The sequence below is a fragment of the Cheilinus undulatus genome, linkage group 15, assembly GCF_018320785.1.
Source record: "Cheilinus undulatus linkage group 15, ASM1832078v1, whole genome shotgun sequence".
In the NCBI taxonomy this organism is placed as follows: Eukaryota; Metazoa; Chordata; class Actinopteri; order Labriformes; family Labridae; genus Cheilinus; species Cheilinus undulatus.
The window spans coordinates 10,275,303-10,292,721 of NC_054879.1; the positions used below are offsets into that span (position 1 = coordinate 10,275,303).

Sequence of the window (17,419 nt, forward strand, 5' to 3'; positions counted from 1 at the left end):
TTCCATTAAGATGCTTTGACACAGCCTCTGAGAAGAGCCTGAACTTTCAGCAGTGAACTTCTGTGGCTTACCCTCCTTGTGGATGGTGTCAGTGATCGTCTTCAGGACAATAGTCAGGTCAGCAGTCTTCCTCATGATTGTGGTTGTGTGACTCAGAGAGAGTGAAGGCTCTGATAAATTTGCGAATAAGACTTTTCCACAATATTCTAGTATTTACATAATCAAGATTAAAACAAAAAGTCTTCAAATATTTTACTTTATATAAGGTGTTTCTGGAATATATGAAAGCTTAACTTTCTGAAATAAATCAGGAAAAAAAACTTTCACATGGTATTCAATTTGTTTTAAATGCACCTTTAATCATAGCAACTATAAAACATATGAGAAATTCTTAGAGATGCAGCCTGTGCACATGATTATATTTATTTTGTATTTTTAACCTTAGGAAGTTATAGTTTCTGTTTCATTCTTAAAAGCAGTGTGACAGCACATCCCATGACACAAATGACTCATATTAGGCCATGTTTTTTTTTTATTTAGGAAGTGTTGTGGGTGAGAAAAACCCGTGCATGACTATTGAAAATAAAGACTTGTGATTTTTGAAAACAGACATTGAAAAATGAAGGAGAAAATATTAACTCTGTGTGTAGAAGAAACATTTACATGTCCAGTACTAAGAAGTTGAAGCATAGAGGGAATAAACCTAATTTGAGTTCTGGTGTATGTATTGTCCACTAAAATAATAATACAATGTTAAAAATGAAATGATGTTAAATCAATGTTAAAAATGCACCTTTGGGCAAATATGACTGCAGCCTAATAAGTCCAATGAAAAGAAAGGAAATTATTTTAAAATGAACTTCATCTACAGAAAAATATCACTACACACCTAACTACATTTAAATGAGTGATAGGGTACATATATTTTAGTGTTGAAAACAAATAATACTATTGAAATCAAATTTCTTTCTATGACGCAGGAAGGACAAATGGGCTGATGGGTTGTGTGATGGGAGGGATATGGAGAAATATTGCGCTTGTTCCTTACCTCCTTGTGACATACTGAGTGCCTCCTACAGAGAAGACAGCACAATGACTGGTGAGTATTTTTAACCCTTGGTTAACAGTTTATATTGCTTGATAGTAATAAATAAATGTATTAGTAGAAAAAAAGCAGTTTCAGATGTCATAACACTGTGATATATTATCAGCAAAGATAAATAATTATATCTAATACCTTGTAAATGTAAAGAAATTTAAGTTTTTGTCTCTTTGCCAAAGTTAACAATGTTTTGTAAGATTTATGCCAGGATAAGTTAGAATTACTTTCCTTGATTTCTCCAAACATTGGCTTTTGATTATTTAAATTATTATAATTTTGATTATTGATTAGACTTTTGCAGTGCTTATCAAATTTCTTAGACCACCTGTCATAAAAACAAGAAAATATAGATATTTTAAAAATCTTTCCAAGACTTTTTTAAAACAAAAAAAGTGTTATTTATTTGGCAAAAACAACTAAGTAGTCCTTTTTCACACATAATAAAAATAACTTTGCATGGCCTCTTTTGGCCTTGATAACTGCTTGCAGTCTTGCTGCCATTGTTTTATTTATTTTTCCACAGCCTCTTTTGTTATTGAGTTCCAGATAGTTTCTCGCTGTTACCACACACTTGCTTTAGATCAAACTTTTTTGCAATCAATCTTTGAATCTTCTAAATCCCAAATTTGTTCAAAAGGATTTCCAGTCCAGACTTTGACTTGGCCAGTTCATCAGTTCCAGTACTCCAGATTCCTTTTTCCTTGTCCAGTAGTCTCTGCTGTCACAGCTGTGAAGTATGCTTGTTGTCATTGTCTTGTTGGTATATGAACCCACAACCAATCAGATTCAGTCCAGAAAGGATTCCATGATACACTAAGATGTTGTGATAGACATTCTTGTTCTTGATACTGTTGATTTTCAATAATTTGCTTGCGCTGTTTCCACAAATGGGACCCTGTACAATAATGGAATCTCCACCGTGTTTTACTGTGGGTGCATCTGTCAGAAATTAAGCATAACATTCAACCACTAAAACTAATTTTTCTGTTCAGGAATGACAGTAAGTAACTATATTTTGACATCTCAATATATTTTTATAAGAGAGTGAATTTGAAAATTCATGGATAACAATAATAATTATATTTTAGCATTAAAAAATACAATTTCACTTAAAGAGCTTCTACATGCTGATGTATTTACCATTACAGAAACATAAAAAATGATTATGGTAATTTCCAATGCTGTGGCATAAACCTTACATTGGGTGATGGTCTAATAAATTTGTAAAGCACTGTATACCTTGCAGACTGATTTAAGTTACTTATAGTATGTTCGAAGGTTTTATGTTAATAGGTTTGCAGGTCTATTAGTCTGTTGTCAATAGTTATTCATGAGTTGAACATCTGTGTAACTTAAGTTTCATTTCAATTGCTGTCCTCAGATCCAAACACATCTTCTTTTGACTTTGGCTTCATTTATTATGAACTCAACCTCACCTACAACAACAACACAGAGTTCATCTTTGACCCTGAAACGCAGCCATGCAATCCGTTCACCCTCCCGGATGCTCTGACGGTGTTTATAAGTGCGTTTTATGTCCTGATCTTCATTTTGGCCATTCCTGGAAATCTGGTTGTCGTGTTTGTGATCGGCCCCTGTAAGCAGGCGCTTTCTCCCTCTGACATTTACCTCCTGCACCTGGGAGTTGCTGACCTCCTGCTGGCTGTTACCCTCCCGTTTTGGGCCACATCTATTACTCAGGGTTGGGTGTTTGGAGATGCCATGTGCAAAATTGTCACCATCCTTCAAGAGCTGAGTTTCTACTCTAGCGTTCTCTTCCTGACCTGCATTAGCATGGATCGATACATGGTGATTGTACGAGCTATGGAGGCACGCAAAGCTAACCGGCAGTTGATCAGCTGGGGGATTTGTGTGGCTGTCTGGGTCACTGGGGCTCTTCTCTCTCTGCCCGGGCTTTTCTACTATTCTTACAAGTCTCCAAGTTCCAATAACGAAGTGTGTGCCGAGAAATACGACCCGGGAAGTGCTGATACGTGGCGGCTTGTGACCAGAATCCTCCGCCATACTTTGGGTTTTCTCATCCCATTGGCCATCATGCTGCCCTGTTATGGAGTAACTGTCAAGCGCCTCCTTCACATCCGTGGGGGATTCCAGCGCCAACGAGCCATGAGAGTGATCGTGTGTGTGGTTGTTGCCTTCCTGCTGTGCTGGACCCCGTACCACTTTTCAGTGATGGTGGACACATTTTTCAGGGCAAAGATTGTGCCTTATCAGTGCCCATCGAGGATGGCGGTGGATAAGGCCATGCTTGCCACTCAAAGTCTGGCTCTACTACACAGTTGTGTTAACCCAGTGCTGTATGCGTTTGTCGGGGAGAAGTTCAGGAAGAGGCTGCAGCAGGTACTGAAGAAGATGGGCATCCTGAAGAGAACATCAGTGTCCAGAGCCAGCAGATCTTCACTGTCATCAGAGATTACATCCACATTTATGTAAAAACAAGGAAGATAAACTTGTGAACTGTTGTTGTATAATCTAAAGCAGTGGCTCTCAGCGGGTCTGTTCAACCACTCAAATTTGTTCAGTAAAAATGTTGCCATTTTTGTCTTGGATGGAACAAAAAATTTTTAGTCAAACTAAGACAGGTCAAACAAACATGTTTAAAAACACATCATTACAGAAACACCTGGTGGATGACAGGCATACATTTTATTTTACTCTTTTTCTCATGAAAACATGTAAGTTTTGGTTGTTCTTTAGAGGTCTTAAGAAATGTATGTATTGTCATGAAAACCAGCTTTTTAATCTGAAGAAACCAATGAAAATACATCAAGAGCTTTAGAATAGTCAGAATTTACTTATCACCAGTGTTGGGGGTAATGCATTACAAAGTAATCCATTAGAATCCTACGTTTTGCTTTAACAGACAATCAAATAATCCGTTATTATTATTTTCATAAAATGATGTTACTGAAAAAATAAACTCCCCCTAAAGATAGAAGGGAATCCCAACAGGATCTGCATTGTTTCTCTACTTCCTGTCTGCATGTAGCTGCCTGCCAGCACATGGTAAACACATCATTGTCAGTGTGCACATATTGCTAGCTAGCGAGGACAGCATTACAGCATTAAAAGGACAATTACATGGTGAAATGTATGTTCAAAAGCTCATATGTTGTTTTTATTGAAACGGCTGTGCAGCCATTCCAATGAGACATACTGTATTATACACAGCCTGTGAGTAATACTGTAGGCCCCTGTCCAGCTCCCTGTCAGATTGTGACCATATGAAAGAGATGTAAGCACGTTTCTTAGTTATCGGGCTGCAGAGTTGCAGATTATGGGCTGTAGACTTTGCTGAAGAATGACAGTAGAGTCTACATACTGAAAGGCAGATGTAAGCTACGGGGGGCTACATGCTATTTTAATAATCCACAATAATCGACTGTGTTTCTAACACAGTAATTTAAAGACTTTTAAAAGTAACTCGACCCAACACTACTTATGATGGCTAAACAGATTACACAGATATATTGATTTTTTATGGCTGCTGTATGTTGGTAACTTTTTATATCCTAGCTAACAATTGCGATCCACTGAAAACAGCTCCACAACCTACTTTTGGGTCCCAACCCACTAGGTGAGAACCACCTATCTTAAGTGTTTGACATCGGAGTAATAGTTTTATACTTATGCTATTTTTATAACAACTCTTATTTGTTTAGAATAGCTATTTTGGAAATATAATTGTACAAAACTTCCTGGGAGTGCCATGATTTTTTCCACCGGAAACTGTAAATACTGTAGTATTAATAAAAAATGCTCTATTTTTTTATATTTTAAGTTTGTTGGATGACCATGGGTGATAAAACAATGTTTTTGTGTTCTGGCTTATAATTTTAAATTTATTTATTTGATTTTGCTACGCTAGGCACATTCTTTTCTAACCAATATATGTTTTCTATCTATATACAAAGTCTGTCTTGGTATTGGTTTTAGTGAACTAGAGACGACCTTGTGGTTATCCATCCACTCATTTCTCAGTGATTACAGGGGAAACTGCAAAAAAAAAAAAAAAAAAAAAAAATTTAAGTGCGACATTGTTGCACCACAAAAACTATGTCAACATCAGGAAAAAAAACCTTCATCTTATAAACATCATGAGACATAGTAGAATACTTGAGGTAATCTGACATTAAAATATGAGAATTCACTGATATTTGACCATGCATTTTCATTATGCCGTATTTGTTTGTTAGTCTAGAGATAAGTTATTCATATTTACCAGCATATATACCTAGGCTTTTAAAGAGCAGCTTAATTATCTCAGCTCAAGGTGCTGCCTCTGCCATGATGACATCCTGCAGTAAAATAAAACTGTCCTTCAGCATATATGTCTCTGTACAGGGTTTTTTTTTTTTTTTTTTTTTAAGTATTTGAGCAAGCTTGTAACCATGACAGGGCCTTTGGTTGTATGTATTAATCCTAAAACAGCAAGTTATCTTTTGGAATCAATTTTTGCAATCTTTAAATAAAGATATATATTTGTGTTAATAAAAAAGCAAACTGCTTTGTTTCTCATTTATATAACACCACTGTAACCCATAGGTCAATTTTTATTCAAGACAAAGAGCTGACTGAGGATAGGACTGACTAATCCAGCAAGTTTTGGGATTTTCCTTGTTTATTTGTAGAAAACAGCAGCTTGAAATAACAGAAGTTGTGCAACAGCACCAATACTTCTGCTATGAGGAGGTCACAGAGGCAGGAATTTCTGCTTCTATGCAGAATAAAAGTATTTATAAAGAACTGTTTGACTGCAAAATTCTGTGTGGGTTGTGCAGAGGGCAGGCTCATCTTAAAAGAAGAAGTTGGCCTAATATTTAGCTTGTTGCAGCATCACAGATTCAGGTTTATGCATCTTACAAAACAAAGTCAGGGAAAACAAACAGTGAATAAACATGCAGTTCAAATTGGGTTGCTTTTCTCTTTTATATCATGATAATAATATCCCTCAGTATGAGAATTATTTCAGCAACTACTTGATTTATTAACAGTAAGTCTTTCCATACTATAACAGCCTACTGCCAGTAGCACTAATACATTTATAATTGTGCACTAATTTTAATTTGACCTGAAAAGTATTTATCATCTACCTCTTTAAAAAGTTAATTACCAGTCATGTCATTTAGTAGTCAGTTTAAGAGCATTTTATGATTGCCTCAAAATAATCTATGTCATATTCATAACACCACAAATGTTGACCATCAAACTCCATAAAACAACTTCAGCACTGCTCCTTAACGTCTCATTTCAGTTTAGAAACCTCTCAGACAGCTCAGCAGACAAGTCGGTCATCTGCACCTTGTGTTATTAAACATTTAGCTTTCACTGTTCCTTTCTTTTTCTCTTTAATCCATAACAAGTTCACTTTTCCATGGTTAGGTTTATATTATAATCTTTAATCTACCAGAAGCTCCTTGCTCCTACAAAATAAAGCAGGCCTGTATTGAAAACCCTTAATTTAAGATGCTACAAAAATCGAACATTAATTAGAAACTGTTTTAAATGCAAAATAGTTAAATTTCAAAATTGGAAGATTAATTGAAATTAACTAAATAAATTCCAAGATTAATTTAAATTATTTTTTGTATTGCCCTAATTAAAATCAAAAGCACAATACCAGAGAATGCAAGCACTCACATCAATCTCAAGCCAAAACATCGCTAAATGTGGCTTATTCAGAGAATCCATAATGTCCCGAAATAAAGAGAATCTGAGGAGCCAAAAGGGCTGGCTCTTAATAATACGCTGAGCCAAATGATCCGAATCACTAAAAACAACCGAACTTCCCATCACAGTGGGTTACGGCCTGAGAATACAAGGGGCTGTAGTCTCTTTTTCCCCACCTCACTTCATGAAGGCCTACAGCAGAGGGTGCTGCTGCTTCTGTGGACACTGGTAAGAGCAGTTTAGGGCTTTGACATTTCAGATATTTCAGATATTACTATTACCAGTACATTATAGTTTACTGGTAACTTCCTCATTCACTCTCTGTTTTACCAACAGGGACAATGCCTAGCTGCCAGATCTCTGAGCATACATCCTGCTCCACTGAAAGGTAAGTCTTATTTTATAACTAGACCAAAGTAGGTTTCAGTAATTAGCTGAGGAAACGCCACACAATCAAATATGTTTTTATAAATTTAGCTGAATCATTAATTACCATGACATATTAAACAATATTTGAGTAAGTTCACGTTATTTTACTAAATCAATAACAATATTTATTTATATTAGAAGATATTTTTTTCCTCTCGGGCTGTCCATTCTCCAAGAATCAAGCTAAATAGCAAGCAATGCTAGTTTATGTTCAGTTAAGTTTCTGTTTGTTGATTTATTTTATTCATTTTACGTGGTAAGTTTTTTATAATTATACTGAACAAGGTCTTGTGTGAAATTATTAGATTTAGCACGGTCCTAATTTGTCAAAAAACATTGAACAGTTTATACAAATTTGATAACAGTTTTTTTTTATTTGCTTTAAGCTAGCTGTTTGTTAGCTTTAACCTGAATGACCGTTAGCTCTAACCTGAATGACTGTTAGTTAGCTGTTATATCATAAGGCTAACTGCGCTGCTTTTATATAACAAAATACAAGAAGTAGAGTTGAATGCATAGCTTTTACTTAAGATAACTTAAGTTTGATAAAATATATGTTTATTAAGGGTAGGAACATATGGCTCATTTTGCAGAAACTTACAATTTTCTGTCTGTAGTCTTTACTGAAATATTAATTTGGGAATCAAACCTTATAAAATATATTTTTATCCCCCCCCACAAAACCATATACTATTTGAACAATTATTCTTTCTAGAGTGATAAATTCTTTATTATTTGTATTTATAGCAGTAACATAAGTGTCAAGCACTACATATGTGCCTGACCCCACAATCATGCACCATATAAAAGGTGAGGACAGAAACTTGAGGTCAAAAATGCTTATGTAAAATCATTATATATATATATATATATATATATATATATATATATATATATATATATATATACAGTGCTTAACAAATTTATTAGACTACCCTAACCCTAACCAAGGTAAGATTTATGCCACAGCTGCCCTAAATTAACAGCATTGGTAATTACCAAAATCATTTTTTATGTTTCTGCAATGGTTAATACACAAATATGTAGAGGCTCTTTAACCAAAATGATATTTTTAATGCTAAAATATAATTATTATTGTTATCCATGAATTTTTAAATGTACTGATTTACAAAAAAAAAAAACTGAAAAAAAAGTAAAGCACATCATTATTTCTTAATTAATATGTTAAATTATAGTTATTTACTTGCATTCCTGAAGAGAAAAATGATTTTTAGTGGTTGAATGTTATGCTTGATTCATTGCTGACTTCTCAGAGAAGCCCAGTGAGCCGGCTCAAATTTGGTTGAATTCAGTTTGAAACCCCTCATTCCTGTTCAAAATGGTAAAACATGGAGAGCTCACTGAAAATGAAAGAGTCCGCATTAAAGCACTGATGATGCTGGATGGTTTTTGAGACTAATATGACAGGTGGTCTAATAAATTTGTTAAGCACTGCATATTTACATGGCCATCAGATATACAGTACACTGGAAAAACACATAAATCAACAAAATGGCAAATAAATATTGTTTTTAATAGCATTGAAGTAATTTAACCTCAGAGTAATGTTACTGGAGTCACCATATTGAAAAAACAGAGAAGAAAAAGGTGATTTATTTTCATACTGAGGATATCTGCTGACTCCCAGTTGCGCTTTCTTGATGATCTATGTAGAAATTAGGCCTCAGTCACTGGTGTGACCTCTTTGTGTGGGAATTGTACCAAAAAAAGATTACTAAAAGATCAAATAACATAATTTTATGATAATAATAAATAACAATATTAATAATAACTTCATTTGTATTGCACCTTTAGAAATAGAGATTTACAAAGTGATTTGACAACAAGGAGAATCAAAGTTAAGACAAACCATCATAACACAAGCATAAAAACACAACAAGAAAGACAAAACCCCAACAACAGGAGAACCCATGAAAAATTAATCTAACAGTGAATCCCACATCATAATAGCCAAGCAGACATATTATAAAACCTGAGGACATATCTACCTAAAAGACATCATAAAAACACAGAAACGTAACAGCCCAGTATAAAAGTAAAGACTGAGAATAAAAACACAGAATAATCAAGAGAAATCCGGACAAGACTTTGAGTATATCATGATTATCGATATGTGTTTTGATTCCATACAGCAGCCATTTTGTAGAATTATTTAATTATTTATTTGTTTTTGGGGAAAAAATTTACTGGTGCTACCTTCCCCATGTGAAACCCAATTATGATCATGAACCCCATTTACTCTTGTGTGATGGTTCTCAAATGGTTCATCAAGGCACTCTGGTGTGCCATGAGACAAGTCTAGGTGTGCGTTGGGAATTTGTACAACCACACGTTATTACTGCAAGTATACAACAATAAAAGATATGTAGCAGCAACTTTTAAAGCTAATTCTATCCATATGGTGTGCCTTAAGATTTTGACTTGGTATTAGGTGTGTCTTGGGCAAAAAAAAACCTTTGAAAACCACTCCTCTAGTTCATGGATTAATTTTTTTCTATGCTTTTTATTAAACTATTTTGCTAAAATGGCATCAAGAGTTCATGATGTTAACTTTCTTTACCATTGGTAATCCTGTTTAGGTATGACTAAATTAAATGCAGCTGAGAAGTAGCTACTGTAGAGACAGTGTATGGATGTTGGCAGGATCATAGAAGAAGTTGTCCTTAATGGAGTTAAAATGTGTTTTTATTGTGTTTGTATTCATTTTGTGCCAACTTTGGTCTATGATTTTTGTGCTAAATGTTAAATATACACTTCTGTCATCGCTAAATATAGTTAAAGAATAAGAACATTGGACTTATGCCACTGATGTTACTCTAGTGTTGTCGTTTCTTTTGTTGCTGAATGAAATTAGTGATTCTGGCATAAAGATAATTACAAACTAATTTGCTAAAAAGACAAAAATAAAGATTCAAAGGACTGTCTTTTAACCATTCATGATCATTTTTTAAATATCTCTGTATCTATGGAAAATGTATGTTTGCCAAAACAAACTATTACCATTAAGTTAAGCTTTGAACCAAGATTTATAAAATAAATAAATAAAAGACAATCTCCTGCTTTATGGATTCCCATCATTCTTCTATGACTCTAACCACACGTGAGATTGAGATATAATTTTTCATTAACAAAATCTTTAAAATGCTAATGGATAAGATAACACCGGTGACAAAAATATGTAGTATGCAACCTTTAGATAAATGCCAAAAAAATTATAAAGCTTGCATTCATTCAAATACTTAAAACCAATACATTATGTAATGATGTGGAAAAAGTTAAAGTACTAGAAAGAGAAGTACCTTTTTTACAGTTTGCAACCATACAAGTTTACATTTTTGTAGAAAGGCCCATGCAGCTAACTTAGTTATGTGTTCTTTGTTTTTTCAGGTCTTTTTGTCACAACGGCAGCAATTCTAGTGGATTTGAAGTACTATAAATCTCACAAAATCAGTGCTGTACAGTACAGTACAGTCCTGTACAGTTTGCAGTCTAAGATAAGATCACAACTTAATCATAAAAGAGAATATCATTGGGCTACAGCTGCCAACATGCAATGTTAACACGTGATAACGTTTACATTTATTATATTTGACCACCTCACCACAATTATGAGGCCAGCCTCTACATTTGACCTACAAATTAAATATCTGTTCCATACCGACCACCCCCAGCTTAGCGCTAAGTGTTGCACCAGCTCACATGTTCTACTGACCCCAGGTTGGCTAAAAATGACGAGGGGGCGGGAGCTGAGTGGTGAGTGGGCAGACAGATCACCACGCAGCTGTCAGTGTAAGGCTTGCCGGGCTGTGACTGTCATTTCCCCCTTCGGACTGACTGGCAGAGGTAGGGGGGGATCATGAGTGGGGTGGTCTAGCTCATGGGCTAGGAGGGAGGACTCTGTGCAACTTGCTGGGCAGGACTTGCATTCAAAGAGAAGTCGAGCAGACACAGATATCAAGGCCACTGGGAATAAATAAGGCACCTCAAAGAGGATCTGAAGACCTTGCTCTGCAGAGGAGTTTCAAGAAGTTTCACATATTTGGAGATGCTTCAAGAGTCTGAAAGGGCAGGAAAAGGAAGGAGGAAAGCAAGGCCGTAACATCCAAGAGGCAAGTCGACTGAGCTGTTAATGCAACATGATCCTGTGGGTCTTGCCCTAAAAATACCTCTGGGCAGGAGAGTGGCAGTTATCTCTATCTGCTAAATAACCTGGTAATCAACCATTTATACCCTTTTGACAACAACTGAGGTCAGAAAGCAGCATTTTTACAAGACTTTATCCATGGCAGATGTTTTTATAGATGTTTTAATTGGACTTTTCAAACAAAACTATCTTCTAGATCTTAAATACAAAATGTGAGAACTTTGTTGACTGTTATGTATACTTAATCCTTCTCATAGTATCCAATGGCATCACTTGATTTTGGTTTAGAGAGCAAAGCGAGTGCTTAGTCAGCATTAGAGCCATTCAGTCTTCATACACAGTTAAAGAATCCGTTTAAGGATCCACCAAATCAGCTCCACCATGAGAAAAGCTGAGGTGCAAATGACCCTGAAAAAAGGGGCAGATGAAGCAGTGGCACCCCCAAGCCCCATCATCCCCCCAAAACGGTCCAAAGCAAGTCCCGAACAAGTTGTCCCAGAGCATGGAGGATCCGGTCTTCCAACTCCAACTCCTCCTGTATTTATTCGTAAAATGAGGAATGCTGCTGTAGGGACAGGATGCGATATCCGTTTGAAGGTGACTGTGGCTGGAGACCCTCAGCCATCCCTTTACTGGTACCACAATGATGACCTCCTCAACATGGAGAACCAGGAGTATGGAGGACTCTGGATTAGAGATTGTAAACCCAGTGATGCTGGCTTGTACACCTGCATCGCCAATAATCACCTGGGGGAGGCCCGGAGCAGCGCTGTGCTCGCCGTCTTGGATCTGGGAGAAGGTAATACCAATGATCACGCTATACACTTCATACTTGCATCTGTTTCTCTCATAGAGGGGATTTGGTAGTTTCTGAGTTACTTTTCATCATTTGATATCGTCTCTAAATCAAACAGATAAAGCAGCTCAAAAGAATGACCTTGGACTCAAAGCAGTCAGACACTTTACAGCAGAACCCACAGTAATAGATGGTTTTAACACTAGGCAAAGGCAGACAATCACCTGGGCCTTGTGCTCCATTAGGCCTCAAGATATAGCCATTAAAGGTGTGCATCAAATATGACACGTACATGAAAAATTACATTCAGTGATTAAGATGTGAAATTTGGATGTAAATGAGGGGCCAAGAGTGTAAAAACAGCACCAAAATAAACTGCTATTGTCCTAAAAAATCCTAGGGAGGATCCTAGCCCTAGCAGTAAGATCCAAGCTTCTCAAAAAGCCCCAAAATATCATTTTTTATAAGGATTAGCCTTATAGACACAGTGAAGCAATACATTTGTGGAATATATTGTTGTAACATTGCATGTTATGGATAAGAAAAACTATGATTTGCGACAGAAGAGTGGATATTGCACCAATGGTCAGCTTGTACTTGTACTAGTCTAGAAACATTTTAACATTTTACAGTGAGGGGATTTTCCATTTCAAGTCCCCATGTTAGAGGGAATGAAGTACATTTAGGTATTTGGATTTCACATGCCAGGATATCCTGTACCTCTGTGTCTTTGTTACCTAAAAAGAGATGCTTCGAATTATTTTTTCTGGCTGTGATTGCTTTTAGCTAAATGGTGAAGGGCCTCATGCTGGTTTTTGCCTGGAGCTAAGATTTGGAATTTAGTCGACTCTGGCGCACAATGTACACAGAAATATCATCAGGGGAGTCCGTTTTAAAGGCATGTAATCATCTGGTTTTACACTGTAAAGCCCAATTAGAAAACCTTACTTAAAATCATGCAACGCAATTACCTTAAAATGTAAGTAAAATAACTTTTTGACATAAATAAAGTAAACCAGATATTATGTGTTACATTTACAAAAGCTTTCTTAGTGTTGTGCACTTGACAAAGACACTGGAGTAATATTCTCTGAAAAACAGTATTTGTTAAGTAGTAAATACTTAGCCATTTAGGTTATGTCAACTGAATTTAACTTGTACATTTATGTTGAGTCAACTAACTCACTTTTCCTATCCACTGTAATTTAAACTTAATTCTTTCATATATTTATACATCAAACATTCTTCTTCCTGAGAGAAGTCTCACTTTTTGTGCGGTAATGAGTGATACTAAATCAGGAAGTGTTTTTCCATCAGTACACCAGCCCTGCCTTAGTCTTCCTTCACATCAGAGGGACTTCTCTGACTGAGTGTCTAACTTCACTGAGGTTTAAAATGCCCAAAGGCATTCTGGGAAAACTCTGCTGATTAAGAGATTATTGGCAAATTATTTGATTACAATGTAAAAGATACTGAAGTTATCAAGTACAGTTTACTTCAACTAAAAATATGTTCTATCAACTGTGAGAAATGGGGCTAATGTGGCTGTCTGGCTATTTAAGCTAATTCATTTCAAATTTTTGTTTGACAAGATCTCACTTGTTCAGTTGTACAGTGTTTAATAAAAGTGCACCCCAAGCCAACATTAGCTGTTCCATCATGCCTAACAACCCATCCTTAAGATGTGGGCATGGAGTACTTCAGGTGGGACACCTCTCACTGAGTCAGTAACTTCACTCATGGTGCGAAAGTGTCTAATGTTCGGGAAAATTATGCAGATTAAGGGATGATTGTCAAACATTTTGATTAAAATGACAAAAATATACTTAGCTCAAGTAGCTAGGCCTTACCCTGTAATTTCAAAAACATCAATAGAGCTGCACAAAAGTTGAAACCACAGCAAGTGAGGGCAAACTTGGCTAAAACACATGCTCAGGAGGCTTAAGGTCTTTGCACACTGATGCTGATTTTTTGTCCATCATTTTTTAATGAAAATATTTGCATCAGTGCACGTCATTTAGATGGTGATTGATGATTCAGATCAGCACCTGCTTCTTCCTTCTCGTTCGCTCGCTCACCCCCTCTCCTCTCTTTCTCCCTCTATCTCTCTTGCACTGAACCCTCACTGTAAACACCATCATTTGCCCATGGAAGTAGAACAGATAAAGGAAAACCTTTGCAGCCTACTCACAGGTCATAACAGAGGCTGAATTAAAAAGTTTATCTCCATGTCTTCAACTTGGCATAGTGCTATGGCACATGAGCTGGTGCTGTATGAAGACCTCTGTCAGGATGGATGGATCTAGAGTGATTTTGAAGGAATGACAGAGCCACAGGCTCACAGTACGAAACATTTTGCCACATTCTAGAAATTTTTTAATGGACCCAATGTGTAAAGACCTTTAGACTGTTAAATTCCTTCTTTTTCTGCTGTTTGAGTGTTGTTTAACCTGGCTGCTCCACCTACTGGACGTTGGTGTGAATCAGCAAATCGGCTTGCTTACTTTCAAGTGACTTTTCTTGAAACAACAGTTAAATTGTTTCCTTCACTGTGCTATCAAACATCACTTCTTAAAACTTATAGTTTATCTATCAGGGTTTACAGTGAAACTCTGTTATCTTTTACAGTGCCAACTTCCATAAATATTGTCCAGAATATCACAGTCATCCAAAAGGGTCGGCCTTCTAACAGCAGGAACTATCTATAAAACACATGAGAGGCCTGTCTCTTTCTTTTTCTTCAGTTCGTTTGAATATTGAGCCATGCTGCTAACTTACTGTGTATCTCAGCTTGCCACCATAACTTCTCATGATGGAATTAAAAACGACAATAACCGTATGTTATCGTTAATACAGGTACTAAATGTTGTCTCTCATTTGGTTCATGCCAAGGCAGTGGATATTATTAACTTGAGTGGGAAAAAAACAGTAATTTTAAGAGAATAAAGGAACAAAATGCTGAAATTTACCTCAGCATATTAAAAGGAATTGAGTTAAAAATATTTATTTTCACATTTCTGCAACAATATATTGTTTATATCAAGCCAAATACAAATACAACCTGATTCACAGATTAAAACATGTGCATCCCTCTGTTCTTTTTAAACATAATTTGGTTATTCTTCTGAAGATTCAGACATTTAATAGTTATAAAAGCATACAGAAACTGGATTTTACTGTCTTGAAGAATAGAAAATAGGACTTCCAGTTGTTTAATCCACAGGAAACACACACAAAAAGAAAAGTAGTTAATTCTAGTGTTTTAATATGTTTTTCTGCTAGTTTTTCTCCCACCAATGGCATCTGAAAAGCACATTAGAGCAATAACATAGGTATCAATTGCCTCTGAATTAACTGCAGGCTTTTGTGTTAATCAAAACTTTCGGAATAGCTTCTTTGATAACTTTTAATCAAATTACTCCATGCAAATAATATTTAACTGTTCTATGTTTATATGCTATATTACTTTATAGGCTTCACATAGTTACGGCTAGCAGTAATTATGAGTGATCTAAATTGGCTTTCAGTTTGTTCTATTTTCGAAAGTGCATGAAAGGATATGAAGTTGATAATGCTGAGGAAACAGTTTATTTCTGAATTGCTTTAAATTAGTCTTTTATAGGCACAGAGTGCTCATTTGATATTTTAAACTCAGATGCATGGTTAAATTAGATCTTTTTTTCAGTTCTTAAAGGTCCATTATCTCAATGCTTTTTATGTTTTATGATCTTGGAGATCCAAATTAAAAATACACCCTTTTTAGATATTTTTCTTTTGTTTTTTTTGTTGTTACACCATGTGGGTTTAACTGTTTGAGATGAGCATATGGGGGGAAACTGGTTCAGATAGTTACAGTGCTTGTAGAGTCACTGAAAATAAAATCTTTTTAAACGCCACATTCTTTTGACAAATTAGCCAAAGGGAGCTTTTAAAGTGTGTTTCAGTCAGATTAGTCCCTGTTTTATTGAGGATGCTGTGAAGGCCAGTGTGGCTCCTGTCTGTTAAAGTCCTGCATTCTGATCATCTAAACCTCTTCTTATTCACTGTGTGGTCTCTAGTGCTGATCTACATTCAGCTCACCTGAGTGCTTTGACCGCTTCAGCTGCTGTGAAAAATGACATTACCATATCCACAAATATGCCCTTCATATATCAGCTGGAGTAGTCTGTCGTTGTTTGGCAGGGCTCTGCGTGAGTGTGTAGTGGAAACGCACTCTTCAATTTAGATCTGCCTTTTCCTGCTGAGAGAGCATATGAAGCATGCATTTGCATACACAAAAATGTCAAGTCTCATCACTGCTGAGCACAGTTCAATCAGTTTGGAGGTTTTGGCAAATGATAGCATACTCTGATGATGTAGAATAAAGCACAGGGTGCTTACATAACAATCCCTGCTGATTTTTAAAAATGAGATGCTCTGCAAGCTTAAGAAACTGGTTACTAAAAGAGTTGTGGTTTCTTCAGACTAGAAAATGTGATGATCGGGATTCCTTTTAGTATTGCCTGCAGAAACCACACTGTATTAAACATCCTTTAATATTAAGAGAAATCCTTTGGTGAAGTCAGATAATAGATACCCCTCATCAGATAACATCCCTCGTCTTTTGAAATGTTTCTCTTGATAGTCTGTAATCATAGCATGTGAGCTGCATGTGTGAAGGCCTGTTGTTGATGAGGCAGTGTATCGCACCCATAATCCAAGAGTACAGGATGATACCGACAGCAAGAAGCTAGTGAAAAACGTTACACGTTAGGCATACAACGCTTCATTTTTAACATTAGACATGGCACTTCAATTAGTGCATGTATGGGAGGGATGTACTTGTAGATGTCTCTCATTTAACGTATGCAGATGGCGATTACATACATTTTTTTTAAATGGTCAGAAAATATACTTGGGTGGCTGTTACTCTGACAGTGTTAATTTTGTCAACTAAAACTATGACAAAGGAGGGCAGATGGTGGTTAGGTCACGCCCCATGTACGCAGGCTACCTGGTTTTGGTTTTGTCCTATGGCTCCTCAACTCTCTCATCCCTGTTTCTGATTCTCTGCACTTTCCTCCTCCACCAATATAGGCATAAGAAGCCCTAAAATATACCTTTGAAACTACGACTCAAATTATTAGTCAACTGCCATTTTTTCCATGAGGTGGACAAGGCTGAGATAAAAATAGATCTTTGTGGGTAAAACCTCTGATGAAAAGTTTTTGAGTTTAAACAAAAATGGTAGTGCTGG

General features: G+C 36.1%; 2 protein-coding genes across 2 annotated transcripts in view; both read left to right on the forward strand.

Annotated features, from left to right (window-relative positions):
• Positions 1-671: 671 nt before the first annotated feature.
• LOC121522305 (C-X-C chemokine receptor type 2-like) lies at positions 672-5,186 on the forward strand. Its single transcript, XM_041806518.1, has 2 exons — positions 672-1,099; positions 2,484-5,186. Exons 1-2 carry the CDS (start codon positions 1,021-1,023, stop codon positions 3,554-3,556), a joined length of 1,152 nt encoding a protein of 383 aa, XP_041662452.1. The 5' UTR covers positions 672-1,020; the 3' UTR covers positions 3,557-5,186.
• A 5,874-nt stretch (positions 5,187-11,060) lies between these two features.
• Positions 11,061-17,419, forward strand: part of spegb (striated muscle enriched protein kinase b) — an 85,497-nt gene continuing 79,138 nt past the window's right edge. Inside the window, exon 1 of the mRNA XM_041806773.1 lies at positions 11,061-12,186. Coding sequence (XP_041662707.1) covers positions 11,769-12,186 — 418 coding nt within the window. The 5' untranslated portion in view covers positions 11,061-11,768. The remainder of the gene's footprint in view (positions 12,187-17,419) is intronic.